We start from the raw sequence: 18,006 nt of genomic DNA, 5'->3' as shown, positions 1-18,006 counted from the left end.
TGTCCTTTTGCTGTGGATGTATGCTCAAGATGTTCAAAAGTTGCTTTAATGGAGATGGGTAATGGCAAATTGGTAGCTTTGTGAGCTCTCAATTTGGCATTATAAGGGTATGGTTGATGGCTTTGGTTCTCAAAATAGCATGGTAACTTTAGCTCAAAGATTGTTGATGAAATGGCTTGGGATGGGATTCAATTTATAGGCTAAGGGCTTGAGGGATGGAGGGCTTAGATGCAAGGATGGATGAAGGCTTAAGGAGGGCTAAGATGCACTCAAAGGGGAGCACATGGATTGTGCTTGTTTAGCACCAATGGGAAGGTGACACTTGTCACAAGGAGGATGAGTGTGAGAGGGTAGGGTTAAGGGTTGGTTAAGGGCATGATGAGTGGGGTTGAGTATGTAAGAGGGATGTAAGAGGAATGAGTGTGGAAGAGGGAAGAGTGTGGAAGATGGGTGTAAGAGTCATGAGTGGGCTTGTAAGAGTCTTTATGTTTTGTAAGAGCACTCATGACTTAGTGGTTGGGTTTTTTTGAGGGGAGACTTTGGTTTGGATTAGGAAAGTCTTAAACTTGTTTAAGGAATGTGACAACATTAGGGGGTGGATTAGGCTTGGGTTTAGGATTAGATTAGGGATGTTAGAGATGTGCAAGTGGATGGCATTAATGAGGGTGGGTGAGTTAGTGGCTAAGCTTGGTTAGTATGGGTGGATGGGGTGGATTAGGCTAAATGGAGGATTAGAGATAGGTTAGGGTTTTTTTGAATTTGAGGATTTCATTTATCAAATAGATTTATTTAATAAATGGGGATTTTTGGAATTAGATAGGAGAAAAGGATTTAATTGATAAATAATAGATTATTTGATTTATCAATTAGGACTATAGATGATTAATTAAATTAATCAACTAGGGGATGACAAAGGATTAATTAAATAAGAATTTAATTAATGATGCCTTTAGAGATGGCTAAATTAGATTACCAAAGTAGTGTAATCAAATTTAGGTGTCTACAGTAGTGTCTTCTCATGATCCTTCTCATATTCTTTCGCATATCCGATAAAGGCATTGAGGGAGGCAAGGGTGCCCAAATGTTTCTTCTTGATGGCAACCTTCCCCAACTCATCCAATCTTGATCCAAACTGTCTCATTGACGTCCTCTTTGATATCTTCAAAATCAAGTACCGCCCCAACATCACTCATCATGGTTGAAATGGAAGTGTCAACGCCTGGGCTATGCTATGCAATCTCATTCTATATTTCTTCAAGTATCCTCAATTTGATGGTCAAGACAACAAACCAAGACTCCATCGTATTCATTCCTCCCTCATCTACCAACTTGGATTTTACCAAATATTTCTCTAGTAGCTTGATAAATGCCTATAGCATGGGAATGGCGAAGTCCTTGATTGGAAGGAAATCCTTTCGCTCCCCTTCAAATGTTCTAAATTTGTCTCTAATAACCACCAATGACCTGAACATTGAGATAAAGGAAGGCAACAAATCTTGCCCATCTTTGATTGTATCATGTATCCAATCCTTGACTTTGTGCAACTGAGCCAACATCTCTTCTATGTTGCTCCCATTGTCTTGAGGAAGGGCTGCCTAGTGCAACTGTTGGATAGGTCGGCAATCTCTCCAATACTTGTTTTCAACCTCCAACTTTACAATCCTTTTGTTTGGCTTCCTCAACCTTTCTCTAATTGAAACCCTACCTTCCTGGATCTCCTCACATTCCATGCCATTCGTAATTCTTCCCAAGTTATGCTCTACTATCTCATACTCCCAAGCTACAATCTCATCCGCTGCCTTGTTAACCTTTGGTATAGCAATCTGAACTTTTTGGTGACTATCATCATCACTCTCGATTACCTTTGCCACCATTTTCGCAATTTGTTTTTGGTTCTTGCTATCACCCTTTTCCACTAACCCTTGGATATCTTCAACTATTTGGGCAGTCACTATCTCACCTCTTGGCATAAGCATTTGCCTTAACCATAGTGGTGTAGTGTATCTCCCCAAATCTGGATTTGGTTTGACTAGCAAAGCATCGCCAACGGCCTCGAGCGCCTGGCTTATTTCCTCAATATCAATTGGCATATCTTCTTCTTCACTAGTGACTATCACATCATCTCCATGTTGGTTCTTCGAGAGAGGAGAGTACTCAGTGCTGCCACTGTGACCACTTGATTTTGAATCAGAGCTCACCTCTACCGCGAACCTTTGTCCACTTGTATTATCCTCTTGGCTTCTAGCCTCAATTATGCTCCCCCTTGACGGTGCTACATTCTGTTTCTTTGGTGGAGGCCCTTGATGTTCTCTACTTTTCTCAACCTCCAAACTTCTTTTCTTGCTCTTAACTACTCTTTTTTGTTGGCTACTACCCTCACCTTTCTCTCTGATTGACTCTACTGGACCTTCTTCCTTTGGTTTCATCTTTTCATAAGTAAGGCGTACCTTCTGACTTTGTAACTGCCTTAACTTCTTATTGTACCATGACTTGGTGTGTAGTTGAACTGTCCTTGTAACTGCGTCTAAGGAAGGATCTTAATGATCATCCCAATCTAATGGACTCAACTCCGTTCCATCCACTATATCATAATCTCCCCTTAGCACATTTTCATCATCTTCTAGTTGATTGGGAATATCAAGGCCTCTCCATCTGATTGCCCTCATCATGCTCACTAACAACTTTGAGAAAGCTAGCTTCCTCACATGAAAGTCATCTTGTGCATTGGCCCATAAATCTTCTATAGTAGGAATATGTTTGAATGTATTTCCGTGAGATGCCTTGATAAGACCATTAGGATTGAATCCTTGTCTTGCTCTATACCATCCTAGATGATACCATTCTAACTCTTTCTCCATAGCTGCAAAGGCGATAGGATTGGGGCAAGTATTATTGTCTATTCAAAATGAGAAGGTAATCTCTGTCTCACCAAAAAATTTCATCATTTTTTCATAATGCTCAAGTTCCCTAGCCAACTCCATCAAAACTACCTTGTTGGGTGGGTACCTTGGAAGTCTCTTGGGACAAATTGCACTTTCTGCTACTCTAATATATGTGAATTGCGGAAATTGGATGAAACAACTCCCATACTTCTTAACTTTTGCTTCCGCTTCCATTGAGAGCCTTCTAACAGGTGTCCCTTGTAATATCTTTACCGTCTTCGTGGGAAAGGTGTCATGAAACATTTTATAATCTTTGGCATTGTGCAAATGATGTTGTGGATAGCCCTCATGCACCAAATATTGCCCTGGCCTATTGCCAATCACTCCTAAGGCCTTAAGTCTAGGATTTTCATATAGTCTCGCAATCAGATAGAAAAGATAGGATCCCGTATAGAATTGCTTTTGATTTTGTATTGTTCTAATTTGAAACTCTAAATTTTCTCTTATAATCCAAGCCCAATCAGATCTTCTCTTTCTATTTTCAATTTCATCAATAAAGAAATACATCCAGTTCTTGAATTGCATAACTTGAGCGATGCCCGTGATTCGATTGAGAAGCACAATGAGATCGCCTTACTCTGGGTTGAAATCTAACTTGGTGAGCTTTGATGACTTGGTGACTCCCTTCTTGCCTTCATATAACCAATTTTACTTTAGGTGAATAAAGTAAGCCTCCTAATTATCTTGAAATAACTTAGCTCCCTGATCTATCATTACCACTATCATGCTTTTATACTCGGGAATATTAAATGCTTCTTCGACCACTTGCTTGCTGATGTTGGCCAACACTCTCTTCCCTTCATAAAAAATGATGGACTTAGTAACAATATCAAACTGGGATACACACTCCATTACCAATTCTGGACAAGGCAAGGTAGGAGGAAAAGTTGCTACGTGTACAATTCTGCTCTTGTAGATCTTCTTCGCCATGGGTGATTGTCCTTCTTTCAACCTGTCTTTCAACTCTATCATGTTCACTGTACTGATATTGGCATCACTTATTCGCCTCACTTTCGAGAAGAAGGTGGTCTTAGGCATCATGTCTTCCTTGTCTTTTTTGGTATTCGTTCCCTTTGGGTTCTTGCTTGCACTAACATCTACCATTCTAAACACTTATTTCTACCCCTTCATTCTAATTGATATGGATTACACTTATCAAAATCCAACCTTCTTTCTATTGATGGAATCTAGCTTATTTCTACCTCTCCAAGTCCTATCTGTACACTTATCAATCTCCAACCTTTAACCTAGGGGTGTGACTACTACTTATTTTTGCCTCTTCAAGTGTCCTATCATGAAATCTACACTTATATCTCCCAACTTCAGCCTATCAATGGAATGAAGAAGTGGTGGATGATGAGTGCAAGAAGAAAATAGGAGAAATGAATTAAACAAGAAGAAAGAATAGAATCCGCCATTAAACCAATCTTCACCTCTAAAAATGAATAGAATTTTACCTTAAATCTGCTTTTACCAATAATCGGACCCTCTTCAAATTTGGATCAGATTTTGGAAATTTCAATCCTCCTTGCAAATAATGATGCCCTAGCAAAAATTAGAATTTTGGCTTCCTTGAAATTGCCCACACATGCCAAAAAATCAGACCTTGAATCATATAACCTCTTCACCAAATAAAATAACCCAATTCCAAAATTCGCTACCAAGAAATGGAAAAATCTTCCTTAACAAAATCATCTTAGCTGGAAAAAAATCAGAATTGCTCCAAAAATCGCTCTAGGGCAGAAATTTGCCCAAGCAAGGAGAAGAAAATGCTGCCAAAAAAGGAGAAAACCTGCTCCAAGAAGAAATCGCCCAAGTCTGAAATTTGCCTCTAGAAGAAAATTGCACATCCAAGGAAGAGGAAAAAGGAATGAGAAAATAAGAGGAGAGGAAACCCCTCTTATACCAAACTTTTTGCCTCTCAAAGTGGGCCGACCTGCATGAAGGGAAAACAAAATTAATGTAGCCCCTTAATTCATGGCCCAACTTTAAATGCAATATTAAAATTACTTAGCCCATAGTGAAATTAGCCTATTTAATTGCTAGCTTTGATAAAAAATTGCAAAATAAAAACAAGGTAAGCTTAGGAGATGTCGAAATTTTCATTTAACAACGTTTTGGTAATTAAAGCATCATTAAAATCAAATCTAGCAAGCCAAAATCAATTTTCAATTCCAAATTACCAACTTCCTTTAATATTTCTAAAATCCTCTAGGCTAAATTTCAACCAATTTAATGAGATTTTTCAATTTAATCTAATTTTAATTTTGCAATACAATTTTATTTTTTTAATTTCTTTTTAAACAAAATAAATCTTTTTCCTAGTAGTCAAAATTCAAGCTCTAATTCCAATTTCACTATCAAAATTTCCCTTTTTCACCCAAAAAAAAAATTCAGGATTCTCCAAAATGACTAAATCAAAAAATTTCATTTTGAAAATGTTCAAGCTTATACAGTTATTTCAAATTTTCAAAAATCCATCGAGTCCAAAATTTACAAATCTATCCTACCAAATATCATTTTAACTATCGAAAAAATGTTGTTTTTGAAATTTGTCTAGCCTAAGGATGAAATTACATGTTCCAGAAAATCAAGTTTTGTACTAAGTGAAAAATAAACCAAATCCCTCTTGGCCCGAAGGCGTCCAATGTGTAAAATATTTGAGTTGAAAACCTTTGGACAATTCTAAATTTGCTAAGGTAACTAAAAAGGGGGTCCCCAAAAATTTTGGGGTGATGGTGTGAAAACCTCACAACACATTTATTAATTATATGTTTTAGATTTGATATAGTAATTAAAAGTTTTTTTGAGCACATAACTGATTCATGCTTCCTCTTAGTTATCTTGGTAGAGTTTACTTTCTAACAATTGGTAACAAAGCATTAGGTCCTTGAAAAAAAAGTTTAATAACTTCATATGTTTGGAAAGAAAGTATGCTAGTTGGAGGGAGAAGATGAAGACTCACCTGATGTGCATGGGTCCAAAATTTTGGTTGGTTACATTGAAAAGAAAGGATGTGATAGAGGATGACAAGCTTGACTCCTCTATTCATGCAGAACATGCTAGCTAAAGAAGCATTGTTGTCATATCTTCTAGAATCTGAATATTCAGAGGTAAAAAATTTAAGGCTTTTGCACATGAAATTTGGATTACATTACAAAAGATATTTGAAGGTGATGAATATGCAAAGAAGTCTACATTGTAGAGTTGGATATGTATGTTTCAAGGTGCTAAAATGTAAGAACATGAAACTATAAGAGGATACTTTAGTAGGATATCTAAGATTATTGTAGGAATTAGAATTTGTGATTGAACTAAGATAGAAGATTGTGGAAGATTTTGAAGACCTTGACACCTTATCATCAAAAGGTAGAGATGATTGAAGAAGTTATTCCTTGCATATTGAACTTGACAAAAGAGACTCTTCTTGGAAAGTTGCAATAATTTGGATTGTGAATGAAACCGAATGATGGACTACCTAGAATTGAGATTGCATTTTGCAAGCATATAGAGAGAGAAACCTACATTGACAAGGAGTACAAGTACAAGTGGAGAGAATGCTAGAGTGAAACAAGAAGAAGATAAAATCAATGAAGGACTTGCCTTGCTTATGAAGAGAGAACCTAAAGGTAAAAAAATTCTTGTTTGTTAGACGTGTAAAGAACTTGGTCATTATTCATCTAAATATCCTAAGAGAGAAAGGAAGATCAAACCTAGGAAGCCTTACAAGTCTAGAATAGCTAAAGATTTCTTCTTTGTTAATAAGGATGATGAACTTGATTATAAGATGGTAAATTTCCTAGATGATAGTGATGATGAAGATGAGGAGACAGAATTTGTTGCTATTAAGGAACAAAGCCATGATATAGTAGAACTAAGAGAAGAAAAAGCCTTAGTATCACATATTGCGAAGAAAATGTCTAATTAGATTATAGATAGTGGTTGTCCTCATAATATGACTGGAGATATGAACAAATTTGTTGAATTCAATTGTTATGATGGAAGAATAGTTAGAGTTAGAAATAATGCAGCATGTCACATTAAAGGAAAAAGATCTATTACTCTTGGTGGAAATACTAACATTGAGGATGTTTACTTTGAGGATGGATTGGACAACTTGTTGTCAAGGGATATCAGTTGCAGTTTATAGAGACGACTTGCATTATCAAAGATAAAATAGGCACATTGATTGGCATTGATGCAAGAACAAGAGGTAATTTTTTCCAGTTGAACCCTACTGTGATGACATGTTTGGTTTCTAAAGTGGATGACAGTTGGTTATGGCATAATAGATTTTGTTATATTAACTTTGATAACATTGTGAAGGCTAGTACAACATTTGCAATTAGAGATTTGCCTAAGATTGTTAGACCTGCTAATAAGATTTGCAAAGAATGTGTTTTGACAAAATAGAAGAAAAGTTCATTTCCAAGCAAAATGTTTATTACTTCATTGAACTTTAAGATTGTACATACCATAGTTGGAAAACTCGCAAAAGCCAAAAACTCGCCAAGGTTTGAAAAATAAATTTGGGAAAAACTTGACCAATTTTCAGCAAAAACTCGGCAACTTAAAAAAATGCTTAAATTTAATTAGAAATGCATTTTGTTGCAAAATTCATTGAGAAGATACATCTAATGAGTCAATGAATGAGAACATGCGATATCCCCATTTTTAGTAGGTTCCTGCAATTGGCCAAGTGAGTTCACCATCGTGACCCCTGTGAGTTGACAATGGGATTTGAGGGTCTCAATGGTGTGGTTATAAGCTTTCAAGCAGCCTATGGTGTGTTTTGGCTCCAAATGAGAGACTTACTATTTATAGTAAGTCAAATTGTTGGTTCTAATGAGCTTAGTTGAGTTAGAGGAGTTGGGTGATGCTCTCAGTTTTTATTTCGAGCTTCTAGTTTGAGCTCCAAGAATCTTGGAGGGAGTGTCTATTTATAGTCAGGTTCATTCATCGTCTTTCATCATCAGGATCACTTTGGTGTTGTCAGATTTCAATTTTGATGCTTCTTTTGTTGTTTTTGCAAGATGGGTGAATTATTAGTATTTATCTAAATAAGTTGAGATTGTTATTGTTGTTGTTGTTGTTGTTTGTTGGTCATCTTAGTATCATAGCTCGTTGGGACTAGGAGGAAAAGTTTTAAATTGTGAGAACAAGAAATAGTGGCCTTGTGTTTTAGAATATTAAGTTATGGTGGAAAAGGTCATTTTTTGGAGCCAAAAGCAATTAATAAATTATATTAATGACACTTTATTATATTTTAATGTTGTGTAGAGGAAGCTTCTTAAGTGGAATTCTTTTGGAAAACTGGTGCAATTTGGAGATTATAAATATGAGGACATTTGATGAGAAAAGCATCCGATTATTTGTTTATCTCTTTGGTTGTTGTCTTTGTGACAATTTTGAGTCTGTGGTTTTGTGCCCTTGCTGAACTATAAGGGTTAGATTCTGAGTTTATTTTGCAATTTGGTATTGAGGTAAAGCAAATTCTAATTGCTTCTCTATTGTATCTAATGTTATTGAGAAGTTGATTAAACAAGTGTTGAAGAGTGGATTTTGGAGAACAAATTGAAGACTGAATTATTAATTTTATGCTTCTATGTCCTAGCTAGGAGTTCAATCTGAGTGTTAGAGGGCTGCCCTTTCACCATAGGGCAGCAGCTTATTAATTGTAGGGTCATGTTCATGTAAGGAGGGTTTGTGTGACATTTCTAAGGGGCCATTTACAATTTTTAAGAGCTGTGTTCAATCGTATATCCTGCAATAAATATTATTGGGGCTTCTATAGATTCATATTGGACTGCAAATTAAAAGTCAAAGCCAATCTATATTTCTAGGTTCATGGCATTTTAAAATATTGTTGCTTCTACTATTTGTTTGAAATATTGTTGGTAATGAATTAAAGCTACAAAAAATCCTTTTTCTTTCATAACTATATAATTGCATAGTTCATAGGGTAGAATTATTTATCAACACTCTTGTTGTTTCTAGCTATGGATAGATACATGAGGCCTACTAGTTCCGGGAGTTAGCGGAGTAGTAAGGAAGATAGCAGGAAGTTAAATTCCTTAAGAGAGTATACAAAAACTTAAGCTTCATCAGCAGAGGATGACAAAGAGCTTGTCAAATCTAGAGATGGTTGAGAGGGCAATGAGGTATATAGTTTCCACCTTTAGAAGGATGACAGGAAGGAAACTTGAGTTTTGTCTAACAGGTGCCCATGGTGTAGATGTACCTATATTTAGTACAACACATGGTAGTCCTATCTACAGTGTTGATGATGGACTCATTTCAGAGAGATTAATAGATGTGTTAAAACCCTTGGTGGATAGTGGCACTAAGCTTCAGTAGGTTGAGTCTCCAAGAGTAGTCGCTACGGTTAGCTCATAGGTAGTTGATGTTGTAGTTGTCACTAACTATTCAGACTCTCCCGAGGAGGGAGTTTTTATTGGAGACTTATATGTTAGGTATCATAGTGTTGCTCCAGTCTAGGAGGCTATTGCTTTCTTAGGTGGGATTGAGGCACGTATGGAGGTCACCCAGCTGTGATGTTGGTGATCTAGGTGTTACACTGGACTTAGGAGATGTGGATGCAGATAGTATGGACACATCTAATGATCCAATTGATGATGCTATGAGCTGCACCGAGTATGATATCCCTTGCTAGGTATCAGTTGATGACTCAAAGGAGGTTTTGGATGAGTCCCAGGATTGATGTTTACATGATCTTACTATTGAGGTGGAAGTTGAGATATGCAGGGAGATTGATATTGCAAGAGCTTCCATTTCTTTGGATGCGGAGTTGATTGAGATACATAGTAGTTGTATCTCGGATGCAAAGTTGTGCGAGGACGATAGCACACGTATGAGCAATCTGGTGGTGGGCAGTTCTGATTTAGTTTTCTATCACAGTGCAGTTAGTGAAACAAAGAACTTTCATAGGAGTCATGGGTTACAAAGACATCATGTGACCAATTAGCTGAAGGTGAGTGATAGTGACATTTTTTCAGCTCTTGAGCATTATGATGCTATCCGTTAGATGCTAGCTATATCTAGTTGGGGTGCTCCTATGTCTGATGAGTGCAGTGATAGTACTCTTTCTTTAGCAAAGATTCCTACACTTTGAGAGGTTGTCAGGATCTTGAAGCACAACTATTCGTAGCTAGTTGCTGACATGGACTACCTTCTGGAGTGGGGTAGCAACTCTTATTCGACATTGTTAGAGAAAGAGGAGGTGGTTGAGTTCACTTAGGAGCTTGAGGTGATCGAGGATTCTCTTCAGTGTACTCGGTTCTTCTAGAGTCACAGTTATAGTTGGATGAGGTTAGCATGGAGTTAGAGCGAGCACAGTCAACACCAGTCCCAGACCCTGTACAGTTACATATTGTGGTTGGTGGTGAGTTTCCTTCCACACTTGGGGATGACGGATGTGATGATGTGGTTGACACATCTGTCCAGGATATGGATGTAGTAGGTATAGATGAGGTAAGAGTATCAGTGGAGTCGAACTCTCATGATGATTAGCTTTCTTCTGTTGAAAGCGAATCTACTTGTTCATCTCATATAGTCGATAGCATTAGACAGTTGGTGGTGCCACATTTTCAAAGGGATCAGCTATGGGTTGCAGGGGAGCAGGTTGATTCTTCCACATATAATTTTTATTGCACAATCTTTCATGGAGTATCTTTTGGAGGGTTCGGATGTGTGAGAGGATTCATACAGAGTGTTTGAGGTACTCTCATCCGAGGTTCTTGTGCTATTTAGAGGTTGGTGGGAAAGATTGTAGAGACTGTCTACTATGCTTCCCTGTAATGAACCTTGCTTATTCTGATCAGATTATTTAAACTCGTGCTGATGGAATTTTGTCAAACAATTGACGTGCAACCTACATATTAAACATTGATGCCACTGTAACATTATTTTGTTGACTACTAGTAGAATTTCAAGGAATACTTAGACCCGGATAGCAAGGAAAATAGTTGAGCAAATACCAAATAAAGAAGAGAGTAGGGATGGTGGCGAGAACGTTGACAATATAGATTAAAGTATCACAGTAAACTCACAAGACAATTTTGATCATATATATATTAAATTCCTCCCTACGTTAAATCTGATTATGTACATATAACAACATAGCACTACTCATAACAATTTATGAAATGTTCAGTAAGTATAAATCTGTAGTATGATCAACACAAATTAACACTACAAAGAACTTGGGCTTTGTGCGTGAGGGAACTTGCTGCCTGCAGATTTCCTGGTCTGAAGCTCCTATCCCTTTCACACTTTTACCAATGGCTGACCTGGTCTTCCTGTAGGGATGCATGGGTTCTGGTGAACTAAAACCCCGCAGATGCTATTCCATGGCTGATATAACAGTTGTATAAACTTCCAACGTCCTTTATTGAAACAACAATGACTCATACTCTTGACGTCTTAGGGAATCCAATTGAAAGCTGACTAATTCTGGTGTCCCAATTTTTTGGTGAGATGCAAAAGATGGTTGCTCTCCTCAGTATGAATAACGTCTCCAAATGCTAGGAAGGTTAGTAGACTTACTTTGAAAACTAGAACTGACTGAAGTCCGGTTTCTCTAATCTGTTTTTGAACACAATTTTCACTAAGAGGCTGGGGTTGCGTCCAACTCCTTAAACATTTTGAGGGGTTTTGTCCTCAAGAATAGCCAGTCACATTTAAGCAACCCTTTTCATTTGTGTAATAATATATTTCATTGTGTTCTTTCCCAAGATGAAGTTTCATATTTATAACCTTGAAGTGAGGGAAAGGTGTTGGAATAAGAGATGTGGGATAAAACACTAATTTCGTCTTCTAGTCACTTAAGTTACTTAATAAAGTGAATGACTTTTAAAACATAAAGTAACTTTATTAAAGTACTTTAATACATTAAATGATGAACTTAAGACAAATCTTCCCTTGTGACTGGCAGGCATCCTTATTGGTAATGTTATTAATCTCTTCGGATGTGGAGATAGATTAACCAGGTGCCAAAAGAACTAGCATGAAAGAGGGGACATGACAGTCCTCCCTTCTCGGGATTGCTTGCCTTTAAGCAATCTCAATGCTGGATATTGTAAAATAGACTCATCTTCCCAAGTGGTGTCTTCATATGGTAAATCCTTCCAGTGGATTAGATATTCTTTGACAGATCTGTTTCGTAGCTTCCTTTCCCTAGTCTCAATCACCTCCAAAACAAGTCTACCCTCCTCGTCAAGTTGAAGCAAGCCCTCTGATGGTACAATCTGCTGATCGATTGCCTTCTTGAGGCATGAGACGTGAAACACGTGGATTCAACTGTCACCAGGTAGATCCAACTTGTAAGCAACCTCACCAACCCTCTTGGTGATGCAATAAAGTCTATAAAATCTAGGATTAAGCGTTTCTAACCCACTTTTCTTTAGGGGGAATCTATCTATATGGATGGAGACGAAGATAAACCATGTCACCTATCTTGAAGTTCCGCTCAATACGATGTCAATCAACATATAACTTATGTTGGCTCTATACCTATTGAATATTATCCCTAAGAGACCTGAGAATATCTTGTTGATCCAGAATCCAATCTTTGGCTAAGGGGGCCTTGCTATCCTATAAGGCCAAATCAATGAAAGAGAGGGGTTTGTAGCCATAAAGAGCTCGGATGAGCCTTGCTATCCTATAAGGCCAGATTAATGAAAGAGAGGGGTTCGTAGACATAAAGAGCTCGGAAAAGAGTCATCCGAATGGATATATGATATGTGGAGTTATAGCAATACTCCATTAAGTACAACTATTTAATCCAAGCTCTTTACTGACCTGCAATGTAGTTTCTCAAATACCCTTCCACCCATTTATTCACTATTTCAGTTTGACTATCTGTCTGTGGGTGATAGCTAGTAATGAATGTCAACTCGGTACCTACCAATCTAAAAACCTCCTGCCAAAAGGTGTTGAGAAATTTCTATCTCTATCACTCATGATAATCCTGGGTAATCCATGAAGATGAAGAACCTCTTGAAAGAACAGCTGTGCCCCCTGAGAGGTTGACCAGTCCATTGCAATAGCAAAGAAGTGCGTGAACTTAGTCAATTTGTGTACCACCACAAAAATGCAGTCCTTGTCCTAGACCCTCGGCAACCCTATAATAAAATCCATGGAGATACTCTCCCACCTTTGAGCTGGAATAGGAAGAGGTTGAAGTAAACCTACTGGGAAGCCTTGTTCTGACTTGTTATGCTAACAAGTTTGGCACTCTCTAACATGCTGCAATACATCGTCTTTAAGCCCCTTCCATGAGAATCTCTCTCTAATCTGCTTGTAGGTTTTGAAAAAACCTGGGTGGCCTGCTGAAGGTGCATCATGTATAGTGAGCATAATATTCATTTTAAGTTTAGATTTTGGTGCTAGGTAGATTCTATCCTTATAATATATAATATCATTCATTACCTTGTACCGATCATCCTGAAGTAGACCATCCATAATCCGACAAGCTTGAGCATTTTTAGAATACTCAACTAACAATTGGGACCTCCAATCAGTTGAAATCTCAAAAATGGCACAACACTCCACTCGGTGTCTCCTCGAAAGTGCATTAGCAACTATTATTTTTACTCTTGACATATCAATGTCAAAATCGTATGCTTGAACCTTGCTGACCCATTTTTTCTATCTTTCATTCAACTCCTTCTGTTCTAGAAAGTAACACAAGCTATTATGATCAGTCTTTACCGTGAACTTACTTCTTACCAAGTATTGTCTAAACTTGGCTAAAGCGTGCATTATGGCCAGCATTTTGTTACCATAAGTAGAATATAATAGTTCGCTGCCCCTAAGTTTCCTGCTCTCAAAAGCTATGGGATGTCGGTCCTGCATCAAAACCGCCTCGATTCCGCTCCCTGAAGCATCACACTCCAAGACAAAGGGTCTCGAAAAATCAGGAAGCGCCAAAAGTGGACACATGCTCATCACCTGTTTCAATCTATCAAATATTGCCTCTCAATCCTCTGTCCATCTAAATGCCCCTTTCCATGTTAGATTGGTAAGGGGGGTTGCTACCTGGGAAAAACCTTTAGCGAATCGCCTGTAATAAGAGCAAAGGCCAAGGAAGCCCTACAATTCAGATACATCTCTCATTGGTGGCCAATCAAGGATTGTCTATATCTTTTCCTGATGTACCTTAAATCCCTTTGCACCAATCATATGACCAGGATAAAGAATCTCAGTTAGTCCAAATTCACACTTATACTCCTTTGCAAATAAAGAGTGTTCTTCCATGAGGCTAAGGATCTCATCTAGGTGCTGCAAATGTTCCTCCCAAGTCCTCCTAAAGATCAAGATGTCGTCAAAGAAGGCCAACACTCTTTCATAGTTGCTTTTTAAAGATGTGGTTCATGCATGACTAAAAGGTAGCTGGTGCATTAGTGAGCCCAAATGGCATCACCAAAAACTCATAGTGTCCGTAGTGGCATCCGAAAGCTTCTTATGCACATCCTCCTCTCAGACTTGTATCTATTGGTATCCCGATCGAAGATCTATCTTTGAGAAATAAATAGGTCTATGAAACTCATCCAGTAACTCATCAATACGGGGAATCAGATACTTGTTTTTAATGGTCTTCTTATTAAGGGTGTGGTAATCAATACACATCCAAAGAGTGCGATCCGTCTTTTTGTAATGTTCCCATTATAAAATAAATCATTTATCAAACTATTGTTAATGGGTCGATTGATTTAATATATCTTAGACCCATTTTTATTTTGTTTCTATAGTTTGTGTCACCGTTGGCTATCTTTGTACACTCTCGAAAGTTTTCTTGATAAGTATTTAAGCAAGGCTTGTAGTTAGGCTTTTGGTATGCAATTTGGATTATTTTCTTTGTATTGCAAATTCCTGTTGTTGTTCTCTCTTGTTCACCATTTTCGAAGTGAAAAACCTTCACTATTGTTTTATCCGATTTCGTTGGGATTTAACCCCCACCCTATTCCATCGCCTGTAACACTTCGCTCGGATCTAGCAAATCGAAGCATCATTTTTTGGCAAATCTCATTGAAGGTTTTTTGTTCTATATTTCATTATTGTTTGGTTCTATCTAATGAATTTGGATCTCCAAGTTTAAATTGCATGATTGAGTTTTCCCACCATTTGCAGACCATTTATCTTTTCGTACTCTAGGAGAATAGTCGATCAAGAACAATACACCATTGTACATCATCCCTTGTCAACTGTATGGACTTCCTATTACACAGGTATAAGTGATCATATGACCCTCCTGCTACATAGTACCTTTGACCATACGGCCTCCTTGTTACACATCCATCCACCTCTACCGTACTTCTCTCCTCCTCCACCATACAGCTGAACTACCGTACGACCCTACCAATACCACCATATGGACTATTCTAAGAAACCACATGACTTGTAGGTGTCTACTGTACGACCACCTTGTCTGCCACAGTATGACCTGTAGTGTCTATTGTACAACCACCTTGTCTACCATTGCATGACCTCTATCATCATCCGTATGACCCTCCAAAGCCAGCACTACTATATGACCCACAGATCCATTGTATTTCGTACATTGTTTGTTCCATACATAGAGGTCAAGAACATCACAGTTTTTAACCAACACCATTGAAGAGGCAAAAGTGCTGGAGTTGGGCCTGATATGTCCCATATCTAGCAGTTCCTTAATTGTCTTCTCTATCTCTTCCTTGTAATGCCTGGGGTGATGATAAGGAGTGGTAATGATGGGTTTGGCGCCCTCTTGTAGCTCAATGATATGCTCAAACCTTCTATTTGACAGAATACCTGGGGGTAAATCCTCAAATACCCTCTTATGTTTGTCAAGCACCGTCTAGATGTCACAACAATACTGCTGTCCTGTACCTTGTGTTTCCTTAGAAGAGATGAAACACTGTCTTGCCCATTCAATATCATTGTGCCTTAAAATGGCTTCCATCCTGTAAGCTGTTATCAACTTGGGCTCCCCTTCTGGCATAGCCTTAGGATCACCTGTTGGCCATCCTGTAAGAACTTCGACTGCATCTTATCATGATCAACCGTATATCTACCAATGGTTTGTAATCACTATCTTCCCAATATGGCATCTAGTCCATCTAAATTCACCACATAGAAATCTGCTTCAAGAATGAAATCATCAAAATGAATTGGGAGTCCTAACACCTTCCCTACACATTTTAATCTCTCACCTCGTGCCACACTAACCTCAAACCTATAACCTCCTCTTGGTAACCCATTGTGAGCTTATGAAGTTATTTGAGGCACTTGTATCTAAGAGACATATAATACGTTGTCCTCTAACAATTCCTTTCAAATGAAAGGGATGTCCTGTGGGATCGCTAGAAAGTGATGCTATGATAGGAGGCTGCCCCTGGGTAATTTCCTTCTTCTTCCCTCTAGGTGGTCGATCCTCGTTTTCCTCCTCATCACTGCCATCAACATCATTGCCCTCCTACTGCTCATCCTCCTCCTTTGAAAGCACCTCTACATAATGTATCTTGCCTTTGCCAAGGCATCTATGATCCACTGTCCATCGCTCTCTGTAAGTGAAGTATAGCTTTTTCCTCCTGAGTTCATTTCGTGTCTCAAAGTCCATCCTGAAAGGTGTAGCCTTATGCTGGTTTTTGTTCTCTTGGAAGGAAATGGTCCCCTTATACGTCTTTTTAGGAGGCTGTAATAGTGAAGAGGGTGATAGGTTGTGTGCGATCTTAATAGCATCATCTAGAGTGTTTGGTTTAAGTACCTTAACCAAACCTCTATATCTATCCTGTAAACCCTTGGTGAACAAAATTACCTTACGCTATTTTGTCATGTTAGAAACCATCACCAAGATTCGCTGAAACTTCTCAATGAAATAATCTAGAGATCTGCCCTGTTGTAGCTATGCTAAATCCTTGTAATAGACCTCTATATCCTTCTTGCCAAAGCGAGTCTCATATGATGTAATGAGACCATGATCCTGTGTAACCAATCCGTGGTGCCACCAATTATATGCCGCTCCCTCTAAGTGCATCGTAGCAAATTTGATGGCTTCTGTCTTTGAAATAGGTTTTAGTGTTAGGTACGTGTCTAGCTTGTGAATCCAAGCTCTTGCAGATGTATTACAACTGCAATTTGGTGCTGAGCTAAAGTAGATTGTAATTGCTTCTCTACTGTATCTACTATTATTGAGAAGTTGATTGAACAAGTGCTAAAGATTGGATTCTGGAGAATAAATTGAAGGCTGAATTATTAATTTTATGCTGCTACATCCTGGCTAGGAGTTCAATTTGAGTGTTAGAGGGCTGCCCTTTCACTATAGGGTAGTAGTTTATTAATTATAGGGTCATGTTCACCTCAGGAGGGTTTGTGTGTCATTTTTGAGGGGCCGTGTTACAATTTTCAAGAGCTGCATTCAATTATATGGCCTGCAATATATATATTATTGGGGTTGCTGTAGATTCACATTGGACTGCAAATTAAAAGTCAAAGCCAATCTCTATTTTCAGGTTCTTGGCATTTTAAAATATTATTGTTGCTACTATTTGTTTGAAACATATTTGGTAATGAATTAAAGCTGCAGGAAATCCTTTGTCTTTCATAATTATATAATTTCATAGTTCATAGGGAAGAATTATGAATAAATGTTGGCATTCATACAAACTTCTTAGTATTAAATTGATCTGAAATTGTAAGCGCCCAATTGCATTTTCGTGTGTAATTTCGAAAATCAAATTATCAAATTTGCAACACTAATAGTAAAGATTGCCAAATGTTTGACAAAATGTTAGACTATTGATTAGCAAAGGAAAATTGATGATTGTTAAGAATATAACTAGCTGGGGTTATTACAGAATATTCTGCTTTGACAGGCCTGATATTTTACTCGCATTGTATGTATATTATAAATGTGATTTTGAAATTAATCTTAATGTAAATAACATGATACTTGCATGTTTTCTTTTAGCAGAATAATTTGGATGAACTCTTCATGCTTATGCATTTTCTGGATGCAGGGAAGGTTAGTATTTGCATAGCTAATGTTGTACGATTATACTTTATT

At 37.8% G+C, this 18,006-nt stretch overlaps 1 protein-coding gene across 7 annotated transcripts in view; it reads left to right on the top strand.

Moving 5' to 3' along the window:
- LOC149564395 (CHD3-type chromatin-remodeling factor PICKLE-like) overlaps positions 1-18,006 on the top strand; it is a 342,454-nt gene that overhangs the window by 56,462 nt on the left and 267,986 nt on the right. For 4 of the 7 annotated variants that reach the window (XM_089827450.1, XM_089827449.1, XM_089827447.1 and 1 more), the window contains exon 11: positions 17,911-17,964. In XM_089827450.1, coding sequence (XP_089683576.1) covers positions 17,911-17,964 — 54 coding nt within the window. The remainder of the gene's footprint in view (positions 1-17,910; positions 17,965-18,006) is intronic. The other 3 variants (XR_016364201.1, XM_089827446.1, XM_089827448.1) reach the window with 1 other exon arrangement.

Source organism: Cupressus sempervirens, chromosome 4 (genome assembly GCF_028749045.1).
Source record: "Cupressus sempervirens isolate cs-2001-9-10 chromosome 4, ASM2874904v1, whole genome shotgun sequence".
NCBI lineage: Eukaryota > Viridiplantae > Streptophyta > Pinopsida > Cupressales > Cupressaceae > Cupressus > Cupressus sempervirens.
Note: the sequence above shows the minus strand (reverse complement) of the source record. Positions and strands in the feature narration are given on the sequence as shown.